The sequence below is a fragment of the Salvelinus fontinalis genome, chromosome 7, assembly GCF_029448725.1.
Source record: "Salvelinus fontinalis isolate EN_2023a chromosome 7, ASM2944872v1, whole genome shotgun sequence".
NCBI classification, from domain to species: Eukaryota; Metazoa; Chordata; class Actinopteri; order Salmoniformes; family Salmonidae; genus Salvelinus; species Salvelinus fontinalis.
Genome location: NC_074671.1, coordinates 54,762,613 through 54,785,438, shown reverse-complemented (window position 1 = coordinate 54,785,438; position 22,826 = coordinate 54,762,613). Strand labels below are relative to the sequence as shown.

The following is a 22,826-nucleotide window of genomic DNA, read 5'->3' as shown; positions in this document are numbered from 1 at the left end:
GCATATTAGTTCGTCTTTATGCATAAACTACAAAAAAGTAATACAGAGAAATAAAATAAAACAACTTGAAATAAAGCTATGACAACATGTGCAATGACTTCATCACTGGGTCTGGTGTGCCATCACCCCAACAAACATTGGGAAAGTCCTAGTGAATGACTTGGATGAATCCATGAAGTTGAAGGCGTCCTATCCATTCATCCATCCCTCCACTCTTCCAATCATCCCTCTCTACCCATCCCTCCACAGCAGTAACTCTGTGGTTCTGCATGCACTTTCGTCTCAGCAGGAGTTGTCAGATTATAAAGGAAAGACACTTCTGTAAAATCAAGTTCCCTTTTCCATCAAGAAGAAATACACACATTTGATTGCAGCTACAGTTTGTTACAGACAAGCTTATGAAGGATTACAGTGTGGATACAAACACAATAAAATACACTACATGGCCAAAAGTAGGTTGACACCCCTTCAAATTAGTGGATTCGGCTATTTCAGCCACACTCGTTGCTGACAGATGTATAAATTGAACACCCAGCCATGCGATCTCCATAGACAAACAATGACCTGTAGTGAAAAGCTCAGTGACTTTCAACGTGGCACCGTCATAGGATGACACCGTTTCAACAAGTCAGTTTGTCAAATTTCTGCCCTGGTAGAGATGCCCCGGTCAACTGTAAGTGCGAGTGTCAACGTCTAAGAGTAACAATGGCTCAGCTACAAAGTGGTAGGCCACAAGCTCACAGAACGAGACCGCTTGTCTTCGGTTGCAACATTCACTACCGCGTTCCAAACTGCCTCTGGAAACAACGTCAGCACAAAAACTGTTTGTCTGGAGCTTCATGAAATGAGTTTCTATGGCTAAGCAGACTAACAGGCTGACTGGAAGAGACTAGTAACGATTTGGTTGACCGTTTATGTGTGGATTAATTGGTGGATTGGAGGACCTTGTGCATTTCAGGTAAAACAACTCAATGTTTATATCCCAGGACAAATTAGCAACAGCAAGCTAGCTAAATAGGGCAAATTAGCTAGCACATGCACGCTAACGAGCCATAAATGTTTAATGCTTTTCGACCTGTCCCCAAATTTATATCATTGGTTCAGAGTTTGTTTTGATATTTTAACCTGCGTGTCGTGATCGCGTTTGGTGTGGGAGGACAAAATAAATGTATGCATGATGATGCACGCGCGAAGCCGGTTTGGGTTCCGTGTAAGATCACCATGTGCAATGCCAAGCGTCAGCTGGAGTGGTGTAAAGCTCGCAATTGGATTCTGGATCAGTGGAAATGCGTTCTCTGGAGTGACAAATCACGCTTCACCATCGGACAGTCCGGCGGATGAATCTGGGTTTGACAGATGCCAGGAGAATGCTACATGCCCCAATGCATAGTGCCAACTGTAAAGGTTGGTGAAGGAGAAATAATTGTCTGGGGCTGTTTTTTTCGTTCCAGTGAAAGGAAATCAATGATATTCTAGACGATTCTGTGTTTCCAACATTGTGGCAACAGTTTGGGGAAGGCCCTTTCCTGTTTCAGCATGACAATGCCCCCATGCACAAAGCGAGGCCCATACAGAAATGGTTTGTCGAGATCGTTGTGGAAGAAATTGACTGGCCTGCACAGAGCCCTGACCTCAACCCCATCGTACATCTTTGGGATTAATTGGAACACCGACTGCGAACCAGGCATAATCGCCTAACATCAGTGCCCAACCTGACTAATGCTGGTGGCTGAATGGAAGCAAGTCCTCATAGCAATGTTCCAACATCTAGTGGAAAGCCTTCCCAATAGATTGGAGGCTGTTATAGCAGCAAAGCGGGGACCAACTCCATATTAATGCCCATGATTTTGGAATGAGATGTTGGACGAGCATGTGTCCACATACTTTTGGTCATATAGTGTATATATTAACCCTTTGCAGAAGTGTAATGTGTTTTTCAGAGAACATCTCAATGAGTGACTCAATCATTGACACACTGACGATTGTCAACATCAACATTTCAAAGGCAGCACATGGCATCATGATTTCACAGGACCTGTGTTGCCATGCGAGAAGGCAGGTTATACACAGCTTTATATATAATAAACTGGAGTAACTAATACAAGTTGCGTCAATAACATTAAAAAAACATCAGTGGGCTAGTAGTGGTATTACATTCTTAGAGATACGACAGAAATAAACAGTTAGAAAGTAATTATCTATGCAACACTGTGTTTTACATTCCATATACTGTACATGCATGTCTTCTACAGAAATGCTAGGTATCAGTAGGCCTAACATTGAACTCCACAGACCATTGGTCTTCCCCCCCTCCTTGAGAACTACAGGATGAGCACACTAACCCACCCGATTCAGCTAATCAAGGTCTTAACGACTAGTTAAATCAGGTAGGTTAGTGGTGGGCGGGAACAAAAGCCCGCAGCCTAGTAGATCCCCAGCACGAGGCTTGGAGACCGCTGTCTTGATGGAAGAAGTGTGAGAGGGTTAGCTCCAGTGTAGGTAACAAAGGAATCAAAGCATTACAAACACACACAAAAAAACAAATTTACAAATTCAAACTAGACTAGAGGGTGGGTTAAAAAAGAACCACAGGACACTCAAAGAAACTACAAATCCCAAGAAGACAACCTGGTTGATGCTGCTGCACAGGAAATATAAATGAATCATAAAAAACAATTTTAAAAAAAAAGTTGTTTCAGTGTTTCCTGTTAGCATAATTGAAATCTGGGGAACTACACAATAATTCTTTCTCTCTGCTAAAACTGTCTCATCCTCCATACTTTTAGTACATTTTATTAAAATACAAAGTTAAATGCATGTGAGTGGTTATACACATCTTCTCATATACACCAGTGGCGGCTGGTGGGAGAAGCTATCGGAGGACAGGGTCATTGTAATGCTGGACTGGAATAAACAGAGTCAAACATGTGGTTTCCATATGCTTGAGGTGTTTGATACGTTTCATTTATTCCAGTCCAGCCAATACAATGAGCCTACACTGATATACACACTTCTTTCACACAGACAGCCCCACGGCAGGGGCGTAGGCATGGGTGGGCCCAGCCCCCCCACTCACTAGGAGCAAAAACCTATTTTCTTTCTAGATATAAAAAAATGTACTGCTCTTTCCTTGTCATTGTTCCAAATGGGACATTATTTGTAGAGCCCGACCGATAAATTGGTTGACCGATATTATCGGCCGATATTAGCCTTTCACAGAAATATTTTTATCTGCCTTTATTCCACAGATAAAGTGCCCATATTATATACATAGAATAAACAAATGTGTCTGCTCCATTTTCAATGGTTGCCTAAAGAGGGCACTCTACCAGCTGCTCATTGAACATCATTCAGCCCTAGTCCACAATGTGAGAGAAAGTAGACATGGTGGTTTGATGGTGAGTAGCTTGCCACAGCCAGCATGAGTAAATAATCAAAAGTACACTTCACCGAGCAAGCAGCCCTGTCCTCATCACATTCTCACTTTGTTAACGTTAGCTGGCTAGCTAGCCAGCCAGCAAGGTAGTTAGCTTAGCTATCTAGCCAGCAAGGTAGTAAACTTAGCTAGATAGCTAGCAATCTGTGCTACGTATGTGCCAACACTGGACTGACGCCAAAGTGAACACTCGTCCTTGATACAAAAAGAAGACCGATACTGTCAGGGCCTATTATGTTAGCTAGTGGGCTAATTTAGTTAGTTTTCTGAAATATGCAATCTGCAAAAAACAACAGTTGGCGCAGGTCTATCATTCAGGCCATGTGCTTGCATTCATTATGAGATAAGTAGCTAATGTTAGCTAGCTCGCGAAATTAGAATGTGTGACAAAAACCAGTGAGGCAAGAATTTGCATGCATAAACATTTTCAGTCATCAGCGCATGCCATTTGCAGTTGAAATGTATAGCCAATATATTTTGTATTGAATAACAATGTTATGTAAATATGGTTTCTGTAAGAAAACATTGTCGTAATGAACAGCTAGCTTGTGCTTGTCATAACGTACCCTCATTGTAAGGTTGACCATAAAGTGTTTGTTTACATGACCACCCTTATAGTGGTTTAGCACAAATAGTTTTTCATACCTCTTTTCCACTGCCATAGACATTTTTAAGTTGCACCTAAGGTCAACTAAACAAGCTTTTGTATTCACTGTTGTATTTATAGAGAATATAATGTGTAAACCACAAATAAAATGTTCTTAAATAATGTTAACTATAATATTTAGTTAAGAAATCATCATTTAGAGTATCTGTTGATCCTTTGAAGCACAATTTGGTCTGTTTTTCATTCAACCTCTAAAAAAAACAATATATCGGCAGATATATCAGTAATCTGTGACTTTTTCCTCCCTCAAAATCAGTATCGGACCCAAAAATCCAATATGGGTCGGGCTCTAATTATTTGTCGTCTTTTTACCTAAACATACAAACATCATCAGATAGAATTCATAGACAGCTATAAAACTGTACATTTCTCTCTTGGCCACATGGCAACATTGCAGGAAGTTATCTCCTTTCCCCAACAACAAAACATTTTAATTAAAAAAAAAATTGCCCACCCACCAACAAATTCCTGTCTACGCCACTTCCCCACGGTTGCCGTGATTGTTGTGTAGAGGTTGTTGTGTAGTTGCAGTGGTAGTGTAGTTGTTAGTCTATGTTCACGCTGTAGTAGTTGTGTAGTTGTAGTGGTTGTTGTGTAGTTGTGTGTCTGGGTTCAGACCAGGTTTGGCCTCTAGGTGTTCGTCTTCAGCCGTCTCTGATCGTGGGCAGCGAGGAGGGTGGCGGAGCTTAAAAAAATCAGAGACGTAGCAAACCTGAGAGAAAAGGATAGTTTAAAGTCAGTAGTGCTGAGCGATTGGTGCTTTTTGAGGTTGGTTCTGTTTCAGGTCGATTACGAAAAAATTATTACGTTTTAGATTGTGTTCACAATTTTTTTTTATACATTAAATGCATTGTGGGTTAAATGCTGTAACACAGAATAAAACAATAAAAGTCCCATGAGGGTAGTGACTGCCCATTACTGCTCATCACTTATTAACATTACTTTAATAAAATATCTCAGTTGTTGTGTATATTACATTTGTTTTATTTGATTACTTTATTGTTTTATTCCAAGTCATCATCTCATCTCTATAGAGCTGCTGCCTACGGTTTCTGACAAAATCACTGTTTTAGAAGTAAAGAAGGCATACTTTTATGACTGCTGAATACCAACTATCAATCACTTAGATCATGTATTTTCTGGAAACTACAACTCCCTACTACATCGCACAGTTCAGGCTTGATCTAATTTATCTCTAGAGAAACTGTGCAATGTGCACATTGAGCTCACAGAAAAAATGGAATGGAATTAAAATAATTGAACTGACATCGGTCAATTAGTTGTTCCAAAACCAAAGAATTACAGACATTTCGGTTTAATTGCTCAGCACATATACAAACACACCTCCTACACACACACTCACGTTGAGCACAGCGATGAGAGTTCCCTGCAGCAGTCCCACCAGTACGTCGCTCCAGTGGTGTTTGTAGTCGCTAACCCGTGTGTATCCAACGTACAACGCAAACAACACGAGGAAAAACTGCACTGTGGGTCTGACCAGACGAGTCCACTTCCCCTGCATACGTGCTTGCACATACAACTACACACACACACACACACCACACATACACACATTAATCGTCATCTCACGTGTGTATGAAACTCACACAAATAAAAAACACTCACTGCTAGAAACAGCATGCTGTACATCCCGAAGGCAGAGTGTCCGGAGTAAAACGACAATCTGGAACACAGAGGAGAGAAACATGTTGACATTGCATCACATAGCAAGAGAAGAAAGACGGACAGAAAGATACACACACCTGGACTCTGTGACGTTTCGAGGGTTGCCAGTACAGTTGAGTTGCAGCATGTACCCAGAACACACAGTGGGATTACACACAGACAGGAAGTTAGGGCGTGGCCTGCCGATGGTGAACTTGGCCAGGTCAGTCAGTGATTGGCTCACAGCTGCTCCAAACAGGAAGGTCCCCACCACCTAGTAGAGGCACAGCACAGGCCAATTGAACCACTTTCCCAAACCAATGAAATTGGGAAGAGGCAGCTAGCCAATCCGAGCTAAGACCACATATTGTCAGCGCAAAACTATGGCCCGTGTTCCTACTGACCTTGTAGAGAGCTGACATGTACTGGTTAAAGTTAGAGTTGGAGTGGAGACGCTTGGAGTACACCAGGTACGCTTCTCCTGTAGTTATCTATGGAGATAGGGGCAAATTCATAGCATAGTAGAGGTAAACTCGTACCATAGCGTGCCATTTTGTACATAACCATCAAGTTGTTCATCAAACTTACTATGACTATGGAGGAGGTGATGGTGACTGCAGCCATTGCCCTGTGGGAGATGGTGTCTCTTCTGTAAGGATATCTGATGCTCTCGTCATCACAGTAGATACCCCTCTGGTACGGCCTGAACATTAACGTCAAGACCGCTGACGGAAGGGCCGCTGGGAAGGAGGGAGAGCGATAGGAAGGGGCAAGGTAGAGGGAGAGAGAGGAGGGGTGTCGGAGTGGGTCAAGGGAGACAGTATCAACATGGTGCTGAACTTGTCTCTGTATAGGCCTAGGTGAGATTGAGGTTGAAGAAGCAGCTCAACAGGCTCTGATACTCATGTTTAAATCTATCAGCTGGACAGGAACTGTGAACAATACATGGGCATGTGAAGGCACATCTAGGCACTTATTGGTCAGCAGTATATCAGTGACCTCCGTCCCCTGGGGAGGAAGCTGCTAGCTAACACCACACACACGCGATCCAAAGATTGTATAGTACAGTATGACGATGCTTAGAAACTGCTTCTCCAATAGAAATCCCCAATCACGCTTGTAGGCGATGTCATGGCAACGTTGGCTAGCTAAGCTCAGAAACTTCATCGGGTCTAACGGTCGTCTCGCTCCGAACTGCGCCCGAGCAGGCCGTCAAATCAAAAGCCCTCCTTAGACATAAAGTTATTTTACACCAAAATGAAAACATGTCAGTTTGTCACTTCCACACAAGGTTGGGGTAACATGTTCAGCTACTTAAGACACCTAGGTCGATTTAGAGAATATTAGCAGCAAAGGAAGAATTTTTCACTTGTATTGACTTCCCAAACCCCTGTCTGGTCTGTCAAGTCTGCTTCACGAAGCGTTCCTGGAAGTTTTGCGTCGTTGGGCCTCTGGGTTTAGATACTGTGTGCGCTCTGATGCTCTTGCACGTACACACATCCATCACCATAGATATGCCTAACAGTGTAACAGCCTTAAACTTTCACCACTGAGCCCTGCTGACAAGGGCATGGGAGCCAACTTTCAGACGGGACATGCGCGTGCACGCACACACACACACACGCAGAGAACGGGACATTGTGTATTTATTTATACACAAAGTTCCCATGAGAAATTCCCTTAAACTGATCTCACGGAAGAGACCATGGACTTTTCTTTTAACCTTTCTCCTCTTTTTCTCGCACTCAAACCTTTCTCCCCCCTGCTCTCACCCTCTCTTTCTTTCACTCCCTCTCCCCATAGTTCAGTGACTCACAGACTAGAGCAGAGACTGGCACCAGGAAAGACTATAAAACTGTCTCAACTGACAACACAATGGTGTGCAAACACACACACTCAAATCTGACAGGACAATGGTTTTATACACCCTGATGATTTTTTTTCCTGTTGTCATGAACCCTGTCACTAGACAACATGCTCCCCTAATACAAACTGAACTTCCACCAGTCATATACTGAACAAAAATATAAAACGCAACATACAACAATTTCAAAGATTTGACTGAGTAACAATTCATAGAAGGAAACCAGTCAAACCAGTCAATAAATTCATTATGCTCTAATCTATTGTATTTCACATTACTGGGCAAGGGAACAGCCATGGGAGGGCATAGGCCCTCCCAATCAGAATTCGTTTTCCCACACAAAAGGGATTTATTACAGACAGAAATACAGCTGCTCGGTCATGGAAACCCATTTTAGGAAGCTTCCGACAAACAGTTCTTGTTCTGACGTTGCTTCCACAGGCAGTTTGGAACTTGAGTGTTGCAACCAAAGACAGGAGATTTTTTACGCGCTTCAGCACTCGGCAGTCCCGTTCTGTGTGCTTGTGTGGCCTACCACTTTGCAGCTGAGCCGTTGTTGCTCCCAGACGTTTGCACTTCACAATAACAGCGCTTACAGTTGACCGGGGCAGCTCTAGCTTTTTGGAAAGGTGGCGTCATATGACAGTGCCACATTGAAAGTCACTGAGCTCTTCAGTAAGGCCATTTTACTGCCAATGTTTGTCTATGGGTATAATAAAGTGCATTCGAAAATTATTCAGACCCCTTGGCTTTTTCCACATTTAGAATACAGCTGTAATGTAACAAATTGATAAAATTGTTTATTTCCTCAATCTATACACAATACCCCATATTGACAAAGCATAAAACAGGTATTTTTTTCTTTTTTTGCAAATGTATTACATATAAAAAAACTTAAATATCACATTTACATAAGTATTCAGACCCATTACTCAGTACTTTGTTGAAGCACCTTTGGCAGCGATAAGATCCTTAAGTCTTCTTGGGTATGACGCTACAAGCTTGACACACCTGTATTTGGGGAGTTTCTCACATTCTTCTCTGCAGATCCTCTCAAGCTCTATCAGGTTGAATGGGGAGTGTCGCTGCACAGCTATTTTCAGGTCTCTCCAGGGATGTTTGCTCGGGTTCAAGTCAGGGCTCTGGCTGGGCCACTCAAAGACATTCAGAGACTTGTCGCGAAGCCACTCCTGCGTTGTCTTGGTTGTGTGCTTAGGGTCGTTGTCCTGTTGGAAGGTGAACCTTCACTCTGGAGCAGGTTTTCATCAAGGATCTCTCGTTATTATGCTCCATTCATCTTTCCCTCGATCCTGACTAGTCTACCAGTCCCTTTTTTTGTACCCTTCCCCAGGTCTGTGCCTCGACACAATCCTGTCTAGGAGCTCTACGGAAAATTCCTTCAACCTCGTGGCTTGATTTTTTCTCTGACATGCTGTGGGACAGGTGTGTGACAGGTGTGTGCCTTTGCAAAGCATGTCCAATCAAATTAATTTGACACAGGTGGAGTCCAATCAAGTTGTAGAAACATCAAGGATGATCAATGGAAACAGGATGCAGCTGAGCTCAATTTCAATTCATAGCGAAGGGTCTGAACACTTATGTAGATAAGGTGTTTTTTATTTTTATTACATTTGCAAAAAATTCAGAAAACCTGTATTCGCTTTGTCATTTTGGGTATGGTGTGTAGATCGATGAAAAACATTAAATGTAATCCATTTTAAAATAAGGCTGTAACATAACAAAAATGTGGAGAAAGGGACGGGGTCTGAATACTTTTCTGGCTTCCCCTAAAGTAAATTGATGTTTTGCCAAAATTATAATTACTCCTGTCTAAATAAAATCATTGAAAATACTTTACCAGACAGCTTGACTTAGCTGATCATTCACTTTTTTTTTTAAACAACAGTGGATTGTTTCACATCACAAGTGCATAAGCCTATGCCTATTTCGGAAGCAAGCAATTTGGGCAGCGAGTGTGGCAATAGGCTTAGCGTAAAGCATCTATAATGTGTCTTGAGTATAATTTCAAATGTTGAGACAAGAAGAAAGGGTGTGTTGCGGACATATGGGCGTCTTTCTCCAGAATGGATTGTTTGCCCTTCGATTGTTTATTTGTATCAATTCACCATTACATATATAACCACTAGGCCTAGTAACTACCATTAATCCCCGTCATTTGTTTACATTCATTTATGTTAATGCATGTATTGGTCATTTACCATTCTCATTCTCCGAGTGGAACCGTTGTTTGCAGAGTTCACAACCTGCTACACTTGTGAGAAACACGTTTTGGTTTATTTCATAACCATCATTTAGGAGTTTTCAATTTTTTCATTGTCTTTTGTTTTGAGTGCTCTGTGAGCAATGCTGATGAGCAATTCTGTCCTGATAATGTTGAGGGAGCGCGCACGCCTGAGCACACCAACATGCTGAGTTGATACAATGTTACAATTCATTACCCATAGCTCAAATCAAGACAGATAGGCACAGCCAGAAGAGGACTGGCCACCCCTCAGAGCCGGGTTCCTCGCTACGTTTCTTCCTAGGTTCTGGCCTTTCTAGGGAGTTTTTCCTAGCCACCGTGCTTTTACGTCTGCATTGCTTGCTGTTTGGGGTTTTAGGCTGGGTTTCTGTACAGCACTTTGTGACACTGGCTGATGTAAAAATGGCTTTATAAATACATTTGACTGATTGATTGATTGATTGATTGATTGATTGATTGATTGAAAGGGAGGCAGACAGGCAGAGTAGAGATTAATGCAATTGAAATAACCAGAATTTTCACCAGGATATTTTCTACTGTTTTTGTCAGCTTTAGGCGTATGTATTTTACTTAGTTGATGATGGAAGTTATAGGGGCTCCCGAGTGGCGCAGTGGTCTGCATCTCAGTGCAAGAGGCGTCACTGCAGTACCTGGTTCGAATCCAGGCTGCATCACATCCGGCCGTTATTGGGCGTCACATAGGGCGGCACACAATTGGCCCAGCGTCGTCAGGGGTAGGCCTCATTGTAAATAAGAATCTGTTCTAAAATTACTTGCCTAGTTAAATAAAATAAGCCTATAGTTTCTCTCTTAGTTCCATGCGCTCATTTCTTCCAATGGATCACGGTGTAGGCTGTGTCCATATGGCAAAATGCTCTTGCATTAGTTTAATTTTAACTTCTAGATTTGTATTATTTAAATTAAGATTGTGATTGTGACAATAATTTTGAGAAACGAAAAACGTTATTATTGAAATGAAACTGTTCCACGAAAATGTACACAGCATAAAAATAAATCAGAACTGGTAGGATAACTTGTAAGCTTCCCCAAACTTGAAACCCACAAGCTGTCTTTATCATAACACCCATTATCAAATGTGTGAAGGCGCAAGTGCGTGCACACAGGAGGTCCCGTGAAAAAAACGGGCCCGCCTCTAAAAATCAAATGCCAGTCCAACTGATTCGTTCTGGCGCCCGCCCTGCTCACATTGTCACTCATCAGCGGCGTATGAACAGCGTGACTAATTTGTCAACCTCAATTCCTCTAGGTCAAGCATGCACTCAGCCACTTTGAAGTTTACTAACTAGTATTTACTTTGAAGTCATGTCGACTTTGTAGGGTTCTAGGATAACAGTTAGATAAGACAGCTCTCTGGAGAGGAGTGGTTAGGGTGAGGATGAAGTGCGCATGTGTGTGTACTGCTGCAGTGTCAGAGAAATAAACACACACACACAAACGTATAATTGTAGTAATCTCCAGTTTTATTCCAGTAAGGTTTCTGCTACAGTGTTATTGTAGCCAAGGGTTGAGTTGAACCAAGATTGTTCCTCTCTCCAGAGAGTGGGCTGAGCTGGATTTGATAAAACAAGGAAGGCGAAAGGGGAGTGTGTGAATAAATAGATGAAAGATTGAAAACCAACACTATTAAGACAATGTGGTAACAGTGAATCTGGAACTGATTTTGAAACATTCAACCCTGCTGAATGGCATATATTGTAACAGAACTGGTGACGACCCGTACCTGGGATCCAGTGGTACTGGAGATGTTTTAATGAACCCAAAGGAAAACTGATTCAAGCATTCTCTTCGGTATCTTCGGGAAGAGGTTAGTTTGTAGCACACATCTTGACCTTTCTCAGCGATGTAGGAAGAACAGCGATGTTGCACAGACTCAGAGGGCTGGGCGTTTGTGTGTCCAGTGGCAGATACAGGAAGCAGAGTCCATAGTCCGTCTTCTTTAACCCCCCGCCCCACACAGTTATCTTGGCCGAGGGGGTTGGTCTTCAGTAACAGAATGGGCAGCGCGGTCAGAGAGAAAGAAGAAGAGGGGATAACATTGTTTCACATTCTCATCTGGCTAGAAAGAAAGTTCCAGATGCCTCCCAGAGAAAACAAACATGGAGGAATGTCTGGTGAGATATGACACATGATCAACTTCCTCCTGACCTCTGACCTCACAGGAAGGAGGAACCTAATAAGTGTTCCTGTTATTCTCCAGACTAGACGCCAAAAAACGTACACAATTCCACTGTCCTACTAGTCACACCCAACAGCTACAACACACACACACACACACACATTGATAAAATCTAGACAATAGAGAGATTCCAATAGGGAGACAGAGTACTGATCCTCTTCCTGCTCTATGGCTGTAGTAATCCCGCTGTACTGTCAGACTCCTGGTTATTTTCCACACAGGAAAGGTCAATACCCCCCCTCTCTCTCACACACATAGTTGGCACAGAGAGATGGTGTGTGTGTGAGAGATAGTCAGTAAAACAGCAGCAGAGTATCTTCTCTAACTCTAGTTGTGTGCAAAACCCAGAAAATCAAACAGATAAATAACAAACTAACCCAGCAACAGTTGGCATCAGTCTATAGTTTGATGCAGATGCTCTTCTAACCCCAAGTCACATAAATAACAGTAAGAACTTAGAGAAACAGCAGCTGTTTTAGGTCTCATGTTCACTTCCAGAGAAAGTTTGATGACCCAAGGTTTTTAAAGGACTGTGACACCCCCCAATCACAGCAAACTTCTGGGAAGAAAGTAAAAAACATTGACACAATATGAAACTATATTAATTTAGATTCCTTAGAATGACCCTTAGAATGAACATGAGGGTGTGTACAGGTCTTACAACATCAATCTGTCCCATTCACACAATCACCAGTCAATATTGAACGATCTAAAGGTCTAAATGAAATTATGGATACGTCAGGCCCTTTTGTTATGCATATAACAGCAGATTGGTTTGGTTGGTATTTCTGTTAAAAGAGTGTGTTGCAGAAATAACTCAGTGTGTGTGTGTGTGTGTGTGTGTGTGTGTGTGTGTGTGTGTGTGTGTGTATAAAGTTTCTTTGTCTGCAGTGATAACAAGGCAAAGGAGAGGAGAAAATAGTTAAACAGGGAGAAAGAGGATAGAGAGAGTGAGTAAAAGAGGGATGGGAGAATGAGAGAGAGAGGGATGGGAGAATGAGAGATGGAAGAATGAGAGAGTGAGAGAAAGAGGGATGGGAGAATGAGAGAAGGAGAGAAAGAAAGAGGATTGAGGAAAAGCTTTGTCAGATCAGATCCAGTTTGTCGACTCGGCACATTCCTACTATATTAATGACAGAGTGGGGAAGCTGGGCTATGGCCTACGAACACACACACGCTAACAAAACACAAGTATGCACACTAACAAAAACACAACCCTGTATCACTCTTATCTGAACTGGGAATTCAAAAATCCCAATAGTTTTCTTGTCACTAATTGTAGACTGATTACTGCTACCCCAGACACCACTATAATAGATAGATAGATAGATAGATAGATAGATAGATAGATAGATAGATAGATAGATAGATAGATAGAGAAGAAAAATAAGCAACTGGAGAGATTGAGGGAGGAAATATTGAAAGAAGAAAAGAGAAAGTGATTTTTCTGTAGTCAGACTACAGGCCCAGACACACAGCCCTCTGAGTCTGTCAACAAACATGGTTACTGTCATCTTTTTTTAAATGTATTTTTTTTAAACTTTTATTTGACTAGGCAAGTCCGTTAAATATTTACAATGACGGCCAACCCCGGCTAAACCCTAACCCGGACGACGCTGGGTCAATTGTGCGCCGCCCTATGGGACTCACAATCACGGCCAGTTGTGATACAGCCTGGAATCAAACCAGGGCCTGTAGTGACGCCTATATCACTGAGAATCAGTGCCTTAGACCGTTGCGCCACTCGGGAATGTCAGACCCCAGGTCCAGACACACAGCCCTCTGAGACTGTCAACAAACATGGTTATGCCACGAGATGATGTTGTCTGTTAACAGCTTAACTGTTAAACAACCCTACTCTCTCACTCACTAAATACCATGAGAGAAAGGGAGTGGGGGAGGAAGACAAAGAGTGGGGGATAGGGGGAAGAAAGGGAGGAAGAGGGAAAGATGTGGAGGTAGTGGGAGATAGAGAGGCTAGGAGACTGTCCACCCAAATGTCTATTCTAAACTACAGTTCCTGTAGTATTGAGAGTCCAGTACAAGTCCGAACATGCACACCCCGGCTCCACACACACACAAATGCAGCAATCACACTGGAAGCAATAGGGAAAAGCCCAACAAGCAGGACACTTTCCATGGAAGACCAGTCAGAAGAACAGGTGTTCTGTTACAAGTGCGCATGCACACACACACACACACACACACATTATTTTTAAATGGTCATCATAAATTAATTATAACTGTGAAATTGTAAACTTAAAATCATAGTAAATGTGATTATGCAATTTGTGTTACTAACCCATGCTGACTGATGACTAGCCTACAATCTACAGTATTTGAATCAATACAGAACAATGCTACACCACTCCACCAGGCACTGTGACCACCTGTAATGTGCTGACAGACAATGAAAGAAGCCATTAAACAAGCTATTACACGAGCAATGCTGACTCTCTTCCTATTACAATACTATTGCGGTGTGTCTGTCTGTGTGTGTAACACAAAACATGTTCTTATGACTGGCCTGTAATGGAAAGTGTCCGGCATGTTGGGCTTTGGCCTGTGATGTGTGTAGCCTGCCTTAACATTGTTTACTAAGTCCCCCACCATCTCAGTCTTATCCAGCATTTACCCAATAAACAACTATACATAAACAACTATTTTATTGATTTATCGGTGGGTAGTGCTACCTTATTGCATTGCGCATGTGTAGACGGCAGAGAGAGCGAGGTGTGTCATTGGGTATTACAACAAATAATGTTATATCAGCCATATTGTTGGAGAGAGAGAGAAATAGGGCACTTACCGATAACCACACAGAAAACATCAACTAGAATCAGCCTATTTTTCTTGTGAACTGGTAGTTCCGTCATCTTCACACTTCTACTCTCTCAGAAGAAGAATTATCAAAACTGCATAAACGTTATTGGGAGAAGTTTAGTTGCAGAGGTAAGAGAAAAATAGTGTGAACAATCAGATGTGCTTGTTCTTCCGGTTTCGCTCCCGTAGTCTACCTGGCCTACACTCTAGGTGAGTCGGGGAAAGACGCAACTGTAGTATACACCACACACACAGAGTGTCCAGCGCTGTCAACACACGGACATGTGTGGGTCGCGCATTGTCCAAACGCAAGCAGAGATAACGGAAGAAAAAAAACTTTTGAAATCGTTTCCTTTACGGAAAGTTGAGAAGGGGCTCTTTCTCCAACTAAAGCCGTGTGTGCGTTTACAATCTCCACTCCCCAGAGCTGACGTCAGAACTCTTGTGAAAAGAAAAGTGAACCAGGGTGGAGTCAGAGGATGAAGAGATTATTTTTGTTGAAGAGATTAAGAGATAAAGCGGTGTTGCAGCAACATCCAGATTTTTTGTTGAAAAGATGCAAGATAATTGAGATGGGTCATGGAAGATGTAGGTTTTCTGATAATATATAAATAAACGAATTTTACCCCCCATATCAATCATTCACATTTATTTATAAATCCCTTTTTACATCAGCCAATGTCACAAAGTGCTATACAGAAACCCAGCCTAAAACCCCAAACAGCAAGCAATGCAGATGTAGAAGCACGGTGGCTAGGAAAAACTCCCTAGAAAGGCAGGAACCTAGGAAGAAACGTAGCGAGGAACCAGGCTCTGAGGGGTGGCCAGTCCTCTTCTGGCTGTGCAGGGTGGAGATTATAACAGTACATGGCCAAGATTTTCAAACGTTCATAGATGACCAGCAGGGTCAAATAATAATAATCACAGTGGTTGTAGAGGGTGCAACAGGTCTGCACCTCAGTAGTAAATGTCAGTTGGTTTTTCATAGCTGATCATTCAGAGTTAGAGACAGCAGGTGCGGTAGAAAGAGAGAGTTGAAAACAGGTGGACTGGGGACAGCAAGGAGTCATCAGGCCATGTAGTCCTGAGGCATGGTCCTAGGGTTCAGGTCCTCCGAAAGAAGAGAGAAAGAGAGAGAGAGAATTAGAGGGAACATACTTAAATTCACACAGGACACTGGATAAGACAGGAGAAATACTTCAGATTTAACAGACTGACCCTAGCCCCCCGACACATAAACTATTGCAGCATAAATGAGTAATTGTTTGTGTTGCCTCAGGGCAACGCTGTGCAATAAAGGTAGGCTAAAACACAAAGGAAAATCAGATACAGAACATGTATTAAGTGAAATATAGTAGAAACAAGCACTCTTTTCCTAAGAAAATACAAGTTGGGCATAACCCAGTATTTCACTGCCTATCCAACCAGATTCTGGGGTCCATTCTTCTTCACTGTCACTGTCCTCAAGCTGACTGTCCTCACTATCAGAGGGTATGATCTAACTTATCCATTAGGCTCCCTTTGCTCATCGAATGTCCCTGTGCCCATTGCCTGTAAACGTCAGTGGTTATGTTGGAAAAAACATTGACCAAGGCCATAATTTTACATCAAATTACATGTATTTCATTGAGCATGATATTGCAATGAAAAGTAGCCGAACTGCAAAGTAAAAGATGGAAAAACTCAACTTAAAAACGTAAAGCATAGAAATATTGCACATACAGATAGACCGCTTTTTAGACTTGCTTTCAATGAAAATGGCAGATCTAGAACTCATATTTCTATGTGCATTTTCTTGGGTCGCCCAAGAAGTTACGTTGCAGCTTTAAACATGCAAAAGAATGAAACGTATCTGGGCCTCCCGGGTGGGGCAGTAGTCTAAGGCACTGCATCGCAGTGCTAGGAGTGCCAATAGAGATTCTGGGTTTGAGTCTAGGCTATGTCGGGGGCCGGCCGCGACCGGTAGACCCATGGGGTAGCGCACAATTGGCCCAGTGTCGTCTGGGTTAGGGGAGGGTTTGGCGGGCAGGGATGTCCTCCCATCGTGCACTAGTGACTCCTGTGGCGGGCCGGGCTCAGTACATGGTTGCCAGATGTACAGTGTTTCCTCTGACACATTGGTGTGGCTGGCTTCTGGGTTAAGTGGGCATTGTGTCAAGAAGCAGTGCAGCCTAGTTGGGTTGTGTTTTGGAGAACGTATGGCTCTCGACCTTTGCCTCTCCTGAGTCTGTACGGGAGTTGTAGCGACGAGACAAGACTGTAACTACCAATTGGATACCATGAAATTGGGAGAAAAGGGGGTAAAAAAATGAAATGTATCTTACCATGTGCTCACATGTGTTTTTGTTCTGTTTCCTGAAAGAAGTTCCCTGCCCAAATTGATACATCATACCGCCTCATTGGGTTGTTGAATTTAAAACAATTCACATGGGAGGTTGTAAGAGGCAAAATGGTTTTCTGTTGCCCTGAAGTCGGAAGTTTACATACACCTTAGACAAATACATTTAAACTCAGTTTTTCACAATTCCTGACATGTAATCCTAGTAAAAATGTCCTGTTTTATGTCAGTTAGGATCACCACTTTATTTTAAGAATGTGAAATGTCAGAATAATAGTAGAGAATGATTTATTTCAGCTTTTATATCTTTCATCACATTCCCAGTGGGTCAGAAGTTTACATACACTCAATTAGTATTTGGTAGCATTGCCTTTGAATTGTTTAACTTGGGTCAAACATTTCAGGTGGCCTTCCACAAGCTTCCCACAATAAGTTGGGTGAATTTTGGCCCATTCCTTCTGACAGAACTGGTGTAACTGAGTTAGGTTTGTAGGCCTCCTTGCTCGCACACGCTTTTTCAGTTCTGCCCACACATTTCTATAGGATTGAGGTCAGGGCTTTGTGATTGCCACGCCAATACCTTGACTTTGTTGTCCTTAAGCCATTTTGCCACAACTTTGGAAGTATGCTTGGGGTCATTGTCCATTTGGAAGACCCATTTGCGACCAAGCTTTAACTTCCTGATTGATGTCTTGAGATGGTGCTTCAATATATCCACATTATTTTCTTGCCTCATGATACCATCTATTTTGGGAAGTGCACCAGTCCCTCCTGCAGCAAAGCAACCCCACAACATGATGCTGCCACCCCTGTGCTTCACGGTTGGGATGCGGTTCTTCGGCTTGCAAGCATCCCCCTTTTTCCTCCAAACATAACGATGGTCATTATGGCCAAACAGTTCTATTTTTGTTTCTTCAGACCAGAGGACATTTCTCCAAAAAGTACAATCTTTGTCCCCATGTGCAGTTGCAAACTGTGGTCTGGCATTTTTATGGCGGTTTTGGAGCAGGGACCTCTTCCTTGCTGAGCGGCCATTCAGGTCATGTTGATATAGGACTCGTTTTACTGTGGATATAGATACTTTTGTACCTGTTTCCTCCAGTATCTTCACAAGGTCCTTTGCTGTTGTTCTGGTATTGATTTGCACTTTTCACACCAAAGTACGTTAATCTCTAAGAGACAGAACGCGTCTCCTTCCTGAGCGGTATGGCGGATGCGATGTCCCATGGTGTTTATACATGCATACTATTGTTTGTACAGATGAAAGCGGTACCTTCAGGCCTTTGTAAATTGCTCCCAAGGATAAACTAGACTTGTGGAGGTCTACAACTTTTTTCTGAGGTCTTGGCTGAAATCTATTAATTTTCCCATGATGTCAAGCAAAGAGGCACTGAGTTTGAAGGTAGGCCTTGAAATACATCCACAGGTACACCTCTAATTGACTCAAATTATGTAAATTAGCCTATCAGAAGCTTCTAAAGCCATGACATCATTTTCTGGAATTTCCCAAGCTGTTTAAAGGCACAGTCAACTTAGTGTATGTAAACTTCTGACCCACTGGAATTGTGATACAGTGAATTATAAGTGAAATAATCTGTCTGTAAACAATTGTTGGAAAAATTACTTGTGTCATGCACCATGTAGATTAGAGATGTCCTAACCGACTTGCCAAAACTATAGTTTGTTAACAAGAAATTTGTGGAGTGGTTGAAAAACAAGTTTTAATGACTCCAACCTAAGTGTATGTAAACTTCCGACTTCAACTGTATGTGCAGTAGAGGGTTAACAGGAGAGGGAATATTCATTAAAGATATTACATCCTTTGTCAGGTTTCCTACATCTGTCACATACTACAAGTACACACTAAAATATATAAGGTAGACTTTTATATTCAGGTGGTTTTCGCTTTATGTATGTAATGTGCGTTGTAATGTTCTAGGTCCGTGACAACTCCCCTTTGGTGATAGTAAAAGTCACTTCAGTTCAGTTGAATGAACAGCCCGCTGTTGAACGTCACAGCCCTAAACAATCCACTTTCTAAAGCCAGTGGTCCCGTTGGACCCGAACAAAGACCCAGCAACATGTCTCAATGAGATCATAGAGGGTCTTTAATATGGAGCAGTGGTGATCAGGGACATAGACATGCTGTACTGGAGACAGAGTATCTGAAGAAGAGGCGGATGGAGGGACTGTAGAGGTGTGAGATGAGATGCATTCGTCTATTTGCCCTTGCATTTCCGCGGCAGGGGCAGACAAAGCTCCTGTAATAAACACACAGAGAAACTAATGACATTTTTATAAAATTATTTAAATAAATGAGTAAATGAGAGAAACACAGCTCACCTGTAGGCGTGGCGAGGCGCTAGCGGAGCGTGCAGCTAGGGTAACCGTGTACGGGTTGTAGCCTTGGAACAGCGCCTTCCGCTGGTTGGGCTGTGAAAGGACCTGCACCCTCTCACTGGCTACTGCCTTCCTCACTGGCCCAGGCACTGGCCAGCTGACTGGACGGTCCTGGGCATACTGGGGGTGGTCAGACTTAGGGACTGGGAGAGGGGAGGTGTGGTGGGGAGGTGGAAGGAGACAGAGAGTAATGGAGAGAGAGAGTGTGTGTGCGAGACAGATGTAGATAGAGTAGCGACAATTTTCAGGCTAAAAATGAACACCACATTTACTTTGCAATGTAGTTACTGTCTGAGGTAAATACGAGGTTTCCTAAGTGTCTTACGGGCGAGGAGCTGTAGTCGGGAGGAGGTTGCAGCTGGGTGAGGGGGTGCCAGTGAGGTCTTCGACGAATGGGGCGAATAGAGACCCTGCCTCCGCTTGGGACAGGCCAACTGGCAGACCCTAGGACTGGCTACTGCAGTCTGCACCGCTCTGCTCAGCTAGAGAGAGAGAGAGACAGACACAAAGAGAGGAAACAAGAGAGATAGATATATGCAGAGAGAGACACAGATAGAGAGGGTTATACATTGAGGTAGGTAGGTGTGTGTGTGTGTGTGTGTGTGTGTGGTACTCACGGAGGCCAGTAGGGGGCGGTCAGGTTCCCAGCCTACGGTGGGGAGGCGGGGCAAAGCCAGAGAACACACTCTATTGGATGGATAGGCACTCAAAGCTGCTACACTGACCTCCCATTGGGGAGATGACCTGGAGAGGGAGGAGAGTCATCATGCATTATACACATCATTAACATACTGTACAACATTATGAAGTGTTACCTGCTCTGTTCAAACCCAGAATGAAGCCGCTTCCTGCCACACAGCTGGGACCAGTGGGGCGTCAACTCTACAACAAAAACAATAACGTTAAAAAGGTCATTATAAAGTAAATTATCCACAACACAAACATCATAGAGCGTTGGACTAGTAACCGAAAGGTTGCAAGATCGAATCCCCGAGCTGACAAGGTAAAAATCTGTCGTTCTGCCCCTGAACAAGGCAGTTAACCCACTGTTCCTAGTCCGTGATTGAAAATAATAATTTGTTCCTAACTGACTTGCCTAGTTAAATAAAGGTCAAATAAATAAATAGAGACAGAAAGAGAGAGTGAAAAGGGGATAGGGACAGAAAGAGAGTGGGGTGATCTTACCAAACGTGGTGGTGGAGCCATTTCTTTCAGGTGGGAGTTCATCTAGCCAGTAGACTGACCGTCTGGAAGGAAAATAATCAGTCAGTCTGTCAGTGTGTGTGTGTGTGTTTGTGTGTTTGTGTGGCAGTACCGGTCGGGGAATCGGAGCAGGTTGGGTTTGGGCTGAGCGAGTTGCACCATCCGGGTAGCCATGGACACGTGAGCTGCTGAAGCATAACACAAAAATGACTGTTTATTGCACATGAGGTTGGTGGCACCTTAATTGGGGATGACAGGCTCGTGGTAATGGCTGGAGCGGAATAGGTGGAATGGTGTCAAATACATCAAATATGGGTTCCATGTGTATGATGCCATTCCATTAGCTCCTTTCCAGACATGATTATGTGCCTTGCTCCCCTCAGCAGCCTCCACTGGTTGATTGTATTTTCCTTTAAATGTCTCTGAACACAGTGCACACACACACCATTTCTTCAATGGGAGACAAGTGCAAAGTCAAAGGGGTAACAATAACACCTCATTATGACATGGAAATAGCCTAACAATGGCATAAACATGACATAAGAGCTGACATGACCACTAGAAAGACAATCATTTGAACTTTCTCGCAAATATGCTGTCAACTATGCACTGGATGCGAAGTTGCCAACGACTTTACTTACTACTACAGTAGGAAAAATTCACCTTGACCAATGATAACATAGGCTAGTGAGTCAGTTCATGAGTACACCATATTAATCAGATACGTTTTTATAAAGTAAACGCAATATCCACGATTAGCAGCTCAAAATATTTGCACACATTATCACGTTATTGTATCACGTCGCCTACCTGTCGCTGCCTCGCGATCAACTTGGGGTGTGTTCGTAAATTCGCTCTAGATTGCCAGAGTGCGCTCTGTGCGTTCGTAAATTTAGAGAAATGTCAGATTGTCCATTCGTAAATTCAGAGCGCACAGTTGACACTCTGGCCGAGAAGTAGGGTTGATCCGAAAGTTCTGACCTCACAACGGCAGTCGAGCACCCAAGCTAACTGGCTAAAGTTGGCTAACTTGCTTGCTACTTCCAGACATAAATGAGAGAACACCTCACTCTTAACCATTTAACTCGCGCTAGCAGAGCAGGATAAGCTGTTTTCATGTCATCTAGAGAGTTGGTGACTATAACTGTGCCGCTGGCAATATGTAATATTCAACAGGTGTTGTGCGTTCATAAATTCATTAGCTAGTTATTCTGCGTTCTGGTACTGACATCGGAGTAGGGGTGCGCTTGTATATTCACGGTGGCAATCTACACAGATTTCAGAGCACTCTCGGGTGCGTTCGTAAATTAACTCTGGCTATCTACTCCAATTTCAGAGCACTCTCGTTAGTGCCAGAGCGCCGAATAACTGGTGAATTTACGAACGTGCAACACCCATAGAAAATTACCGGTCGGTAGAAGTTGGCAAAAAAAACGATGAAATTGTTGCGAGCAGCAGTTAGTTACAAACGCTCGAGATAACAAGAAAAAAAGCCTAATCTGCTCTGGTGAGTAAAATGGTTAGAGTGAGGTGTTCATTTGTGTCTTGAAGTAGCTAGCAATCTAACCACCTTTAGCCAGTTAGCTTGGGTGCTTGACAGCTAGCCAAAGCGTCCAGTGTGCGCTCTGAACGCTCTCGCTCAAATTTATGAACGTCCAGATGCAGTCTGAGCGCACTCTGGCACTCCAGATTGAGTTTACGAACACACCCTAAATAACCAGCCAAAGTGAATTTACGAACGCACCCTTGATGTTGATCTTTGTTTACGCTGATACTGACGCCTGGTGGTTGCTATGGTGACGCCGGTATCTATATCATCGGTCATGTCACACACTGTGTGAAAGGCTTTCATAATATAGACATTATTGAATGCACATGCTGGTAGTTCTTCAGTTTCTCTTGCATTTCCAATTTAAACGCATACCAATTAGAACGAAGCAATGATATTAGTATGGGCAATGGAAAGTAGC

The 22,826-nt window shown here is 43.0% G+C and overlaps 2 protein-coding genes across 4 annotated transcripts; both read right to left on the bottom strand.

Annotated features, from left to right (window-relative positions):
• Nucleotides 1-15,354, bottom strand: LOC129859736 (phospholipid phosphatase 2-like). The gene is made up of 7 exons (XM_055929845.1): nt 14,902-15,354; nt 6,357-6,508; nt 6,173-6,259; nt 5,867-6,042; nt 5,730-5,787; nt 5,467-5,643; nt 1-4,815 (listed from the first exon to the last, which is right to left on the bottom strand). The coding sequence occupies exons 1-7, from the start codon at nt 14,966-14,968 to the stop codon at nt 4,660-4,662; spliced, it is 873 nt and encodes a 290-aa protein (XP_055785820.1). The 5' UTR covers nt 14,969-15,354; the 3' UTR covers nt 1-4,659.
• Nucleotides 15,355-19,343: 3,989 nt separating this feature from the next.
• Nucleotides 19,344-22,377, bottom strand: LOC129859735 (testicular haploid expressed gene protein-like). 3 transcript variants are annotated; one of them, XM_055929843.1, is made up of 8 exons: nt 21,667-22,377; nt 20,969-21,044; nt 20,839-20,900; nt 20,469-20,535; nt 20,271-20,397; nt 19,979-20,135; nt 19,597-19,796; nt 19,344-19,514 (listed from the first exon to the last, which is right to left on the bottom strand). In XM_055929843.1, exons 2-8 carry the CDS (start codon nt 21,028-21,030, stop codon nt 19,473-19,475), a joined length of 717 nt encoding a protein of 238 aa, XP_055785818.1. In that variant the 5' UTR covers nt 21,031-21,044; nt 21,667-22,377; the 3' UTR covers nt 19,344-19,472. The 3 variants fall into 3 exon arrangements, with proteins under 3 accessions (XP_055785818.1, XP_055785819.1, XP_055785817.1); XM_055929844.1 differs by having other exon boundaries at nt 20,969-21,041; XM_055929842.1 differs by lacking the exon at nt 21,667-22,377 and having other exon boundaries at nt 20,969-21,648.
• Nucleotides 22,378-22,826: the final 449 nt, after the last annotated feature.

Coding starts and splice junctions, on each gene's coding strand:
- LOC129859736 (XM_055929845.1), bottom strand. CDS start 14,968: ATGACGGAACTACCAGTTCACAAGAAAAATAGGCTGATTCTAGTTGAT. Junction 6,260..6,356: donor TCACCTCCTCCATAGTCATA/GTAAGTTTGATG, acceptor CTATCTCCATAG/ATAACTACAGGAGAAGCGTA. Junction 5,644..5,729: donor ACAGCATGCTGTTTCTAGCA/GTGAGTGTTTTT, acceptor GTGTGTGTGTAG/TTGTATGTGCAAGCACGTAT.
- LOC129859735 (XM_055929842.1), bottom strand. CDS start 21,081: ATGTGCAATAAACAGTCATTTTTGTGTTATGCTTCAGCAGCTCACGTG. Junction 20,901..20,968: donor CTGCTCCGATTCCCCGACCG/GTACTGCCACAC, acceptor TTTTCCTTCCAG/ACGGTCAGTCTACTGGCTAG. Junction 19,515..19,596: donor GCGCCTCGCCACGCCTACAG/GTGAGCTGTGTT, acceptor TGTTTATTACAG/GAGCTTTGTCTGCCCCTGCC.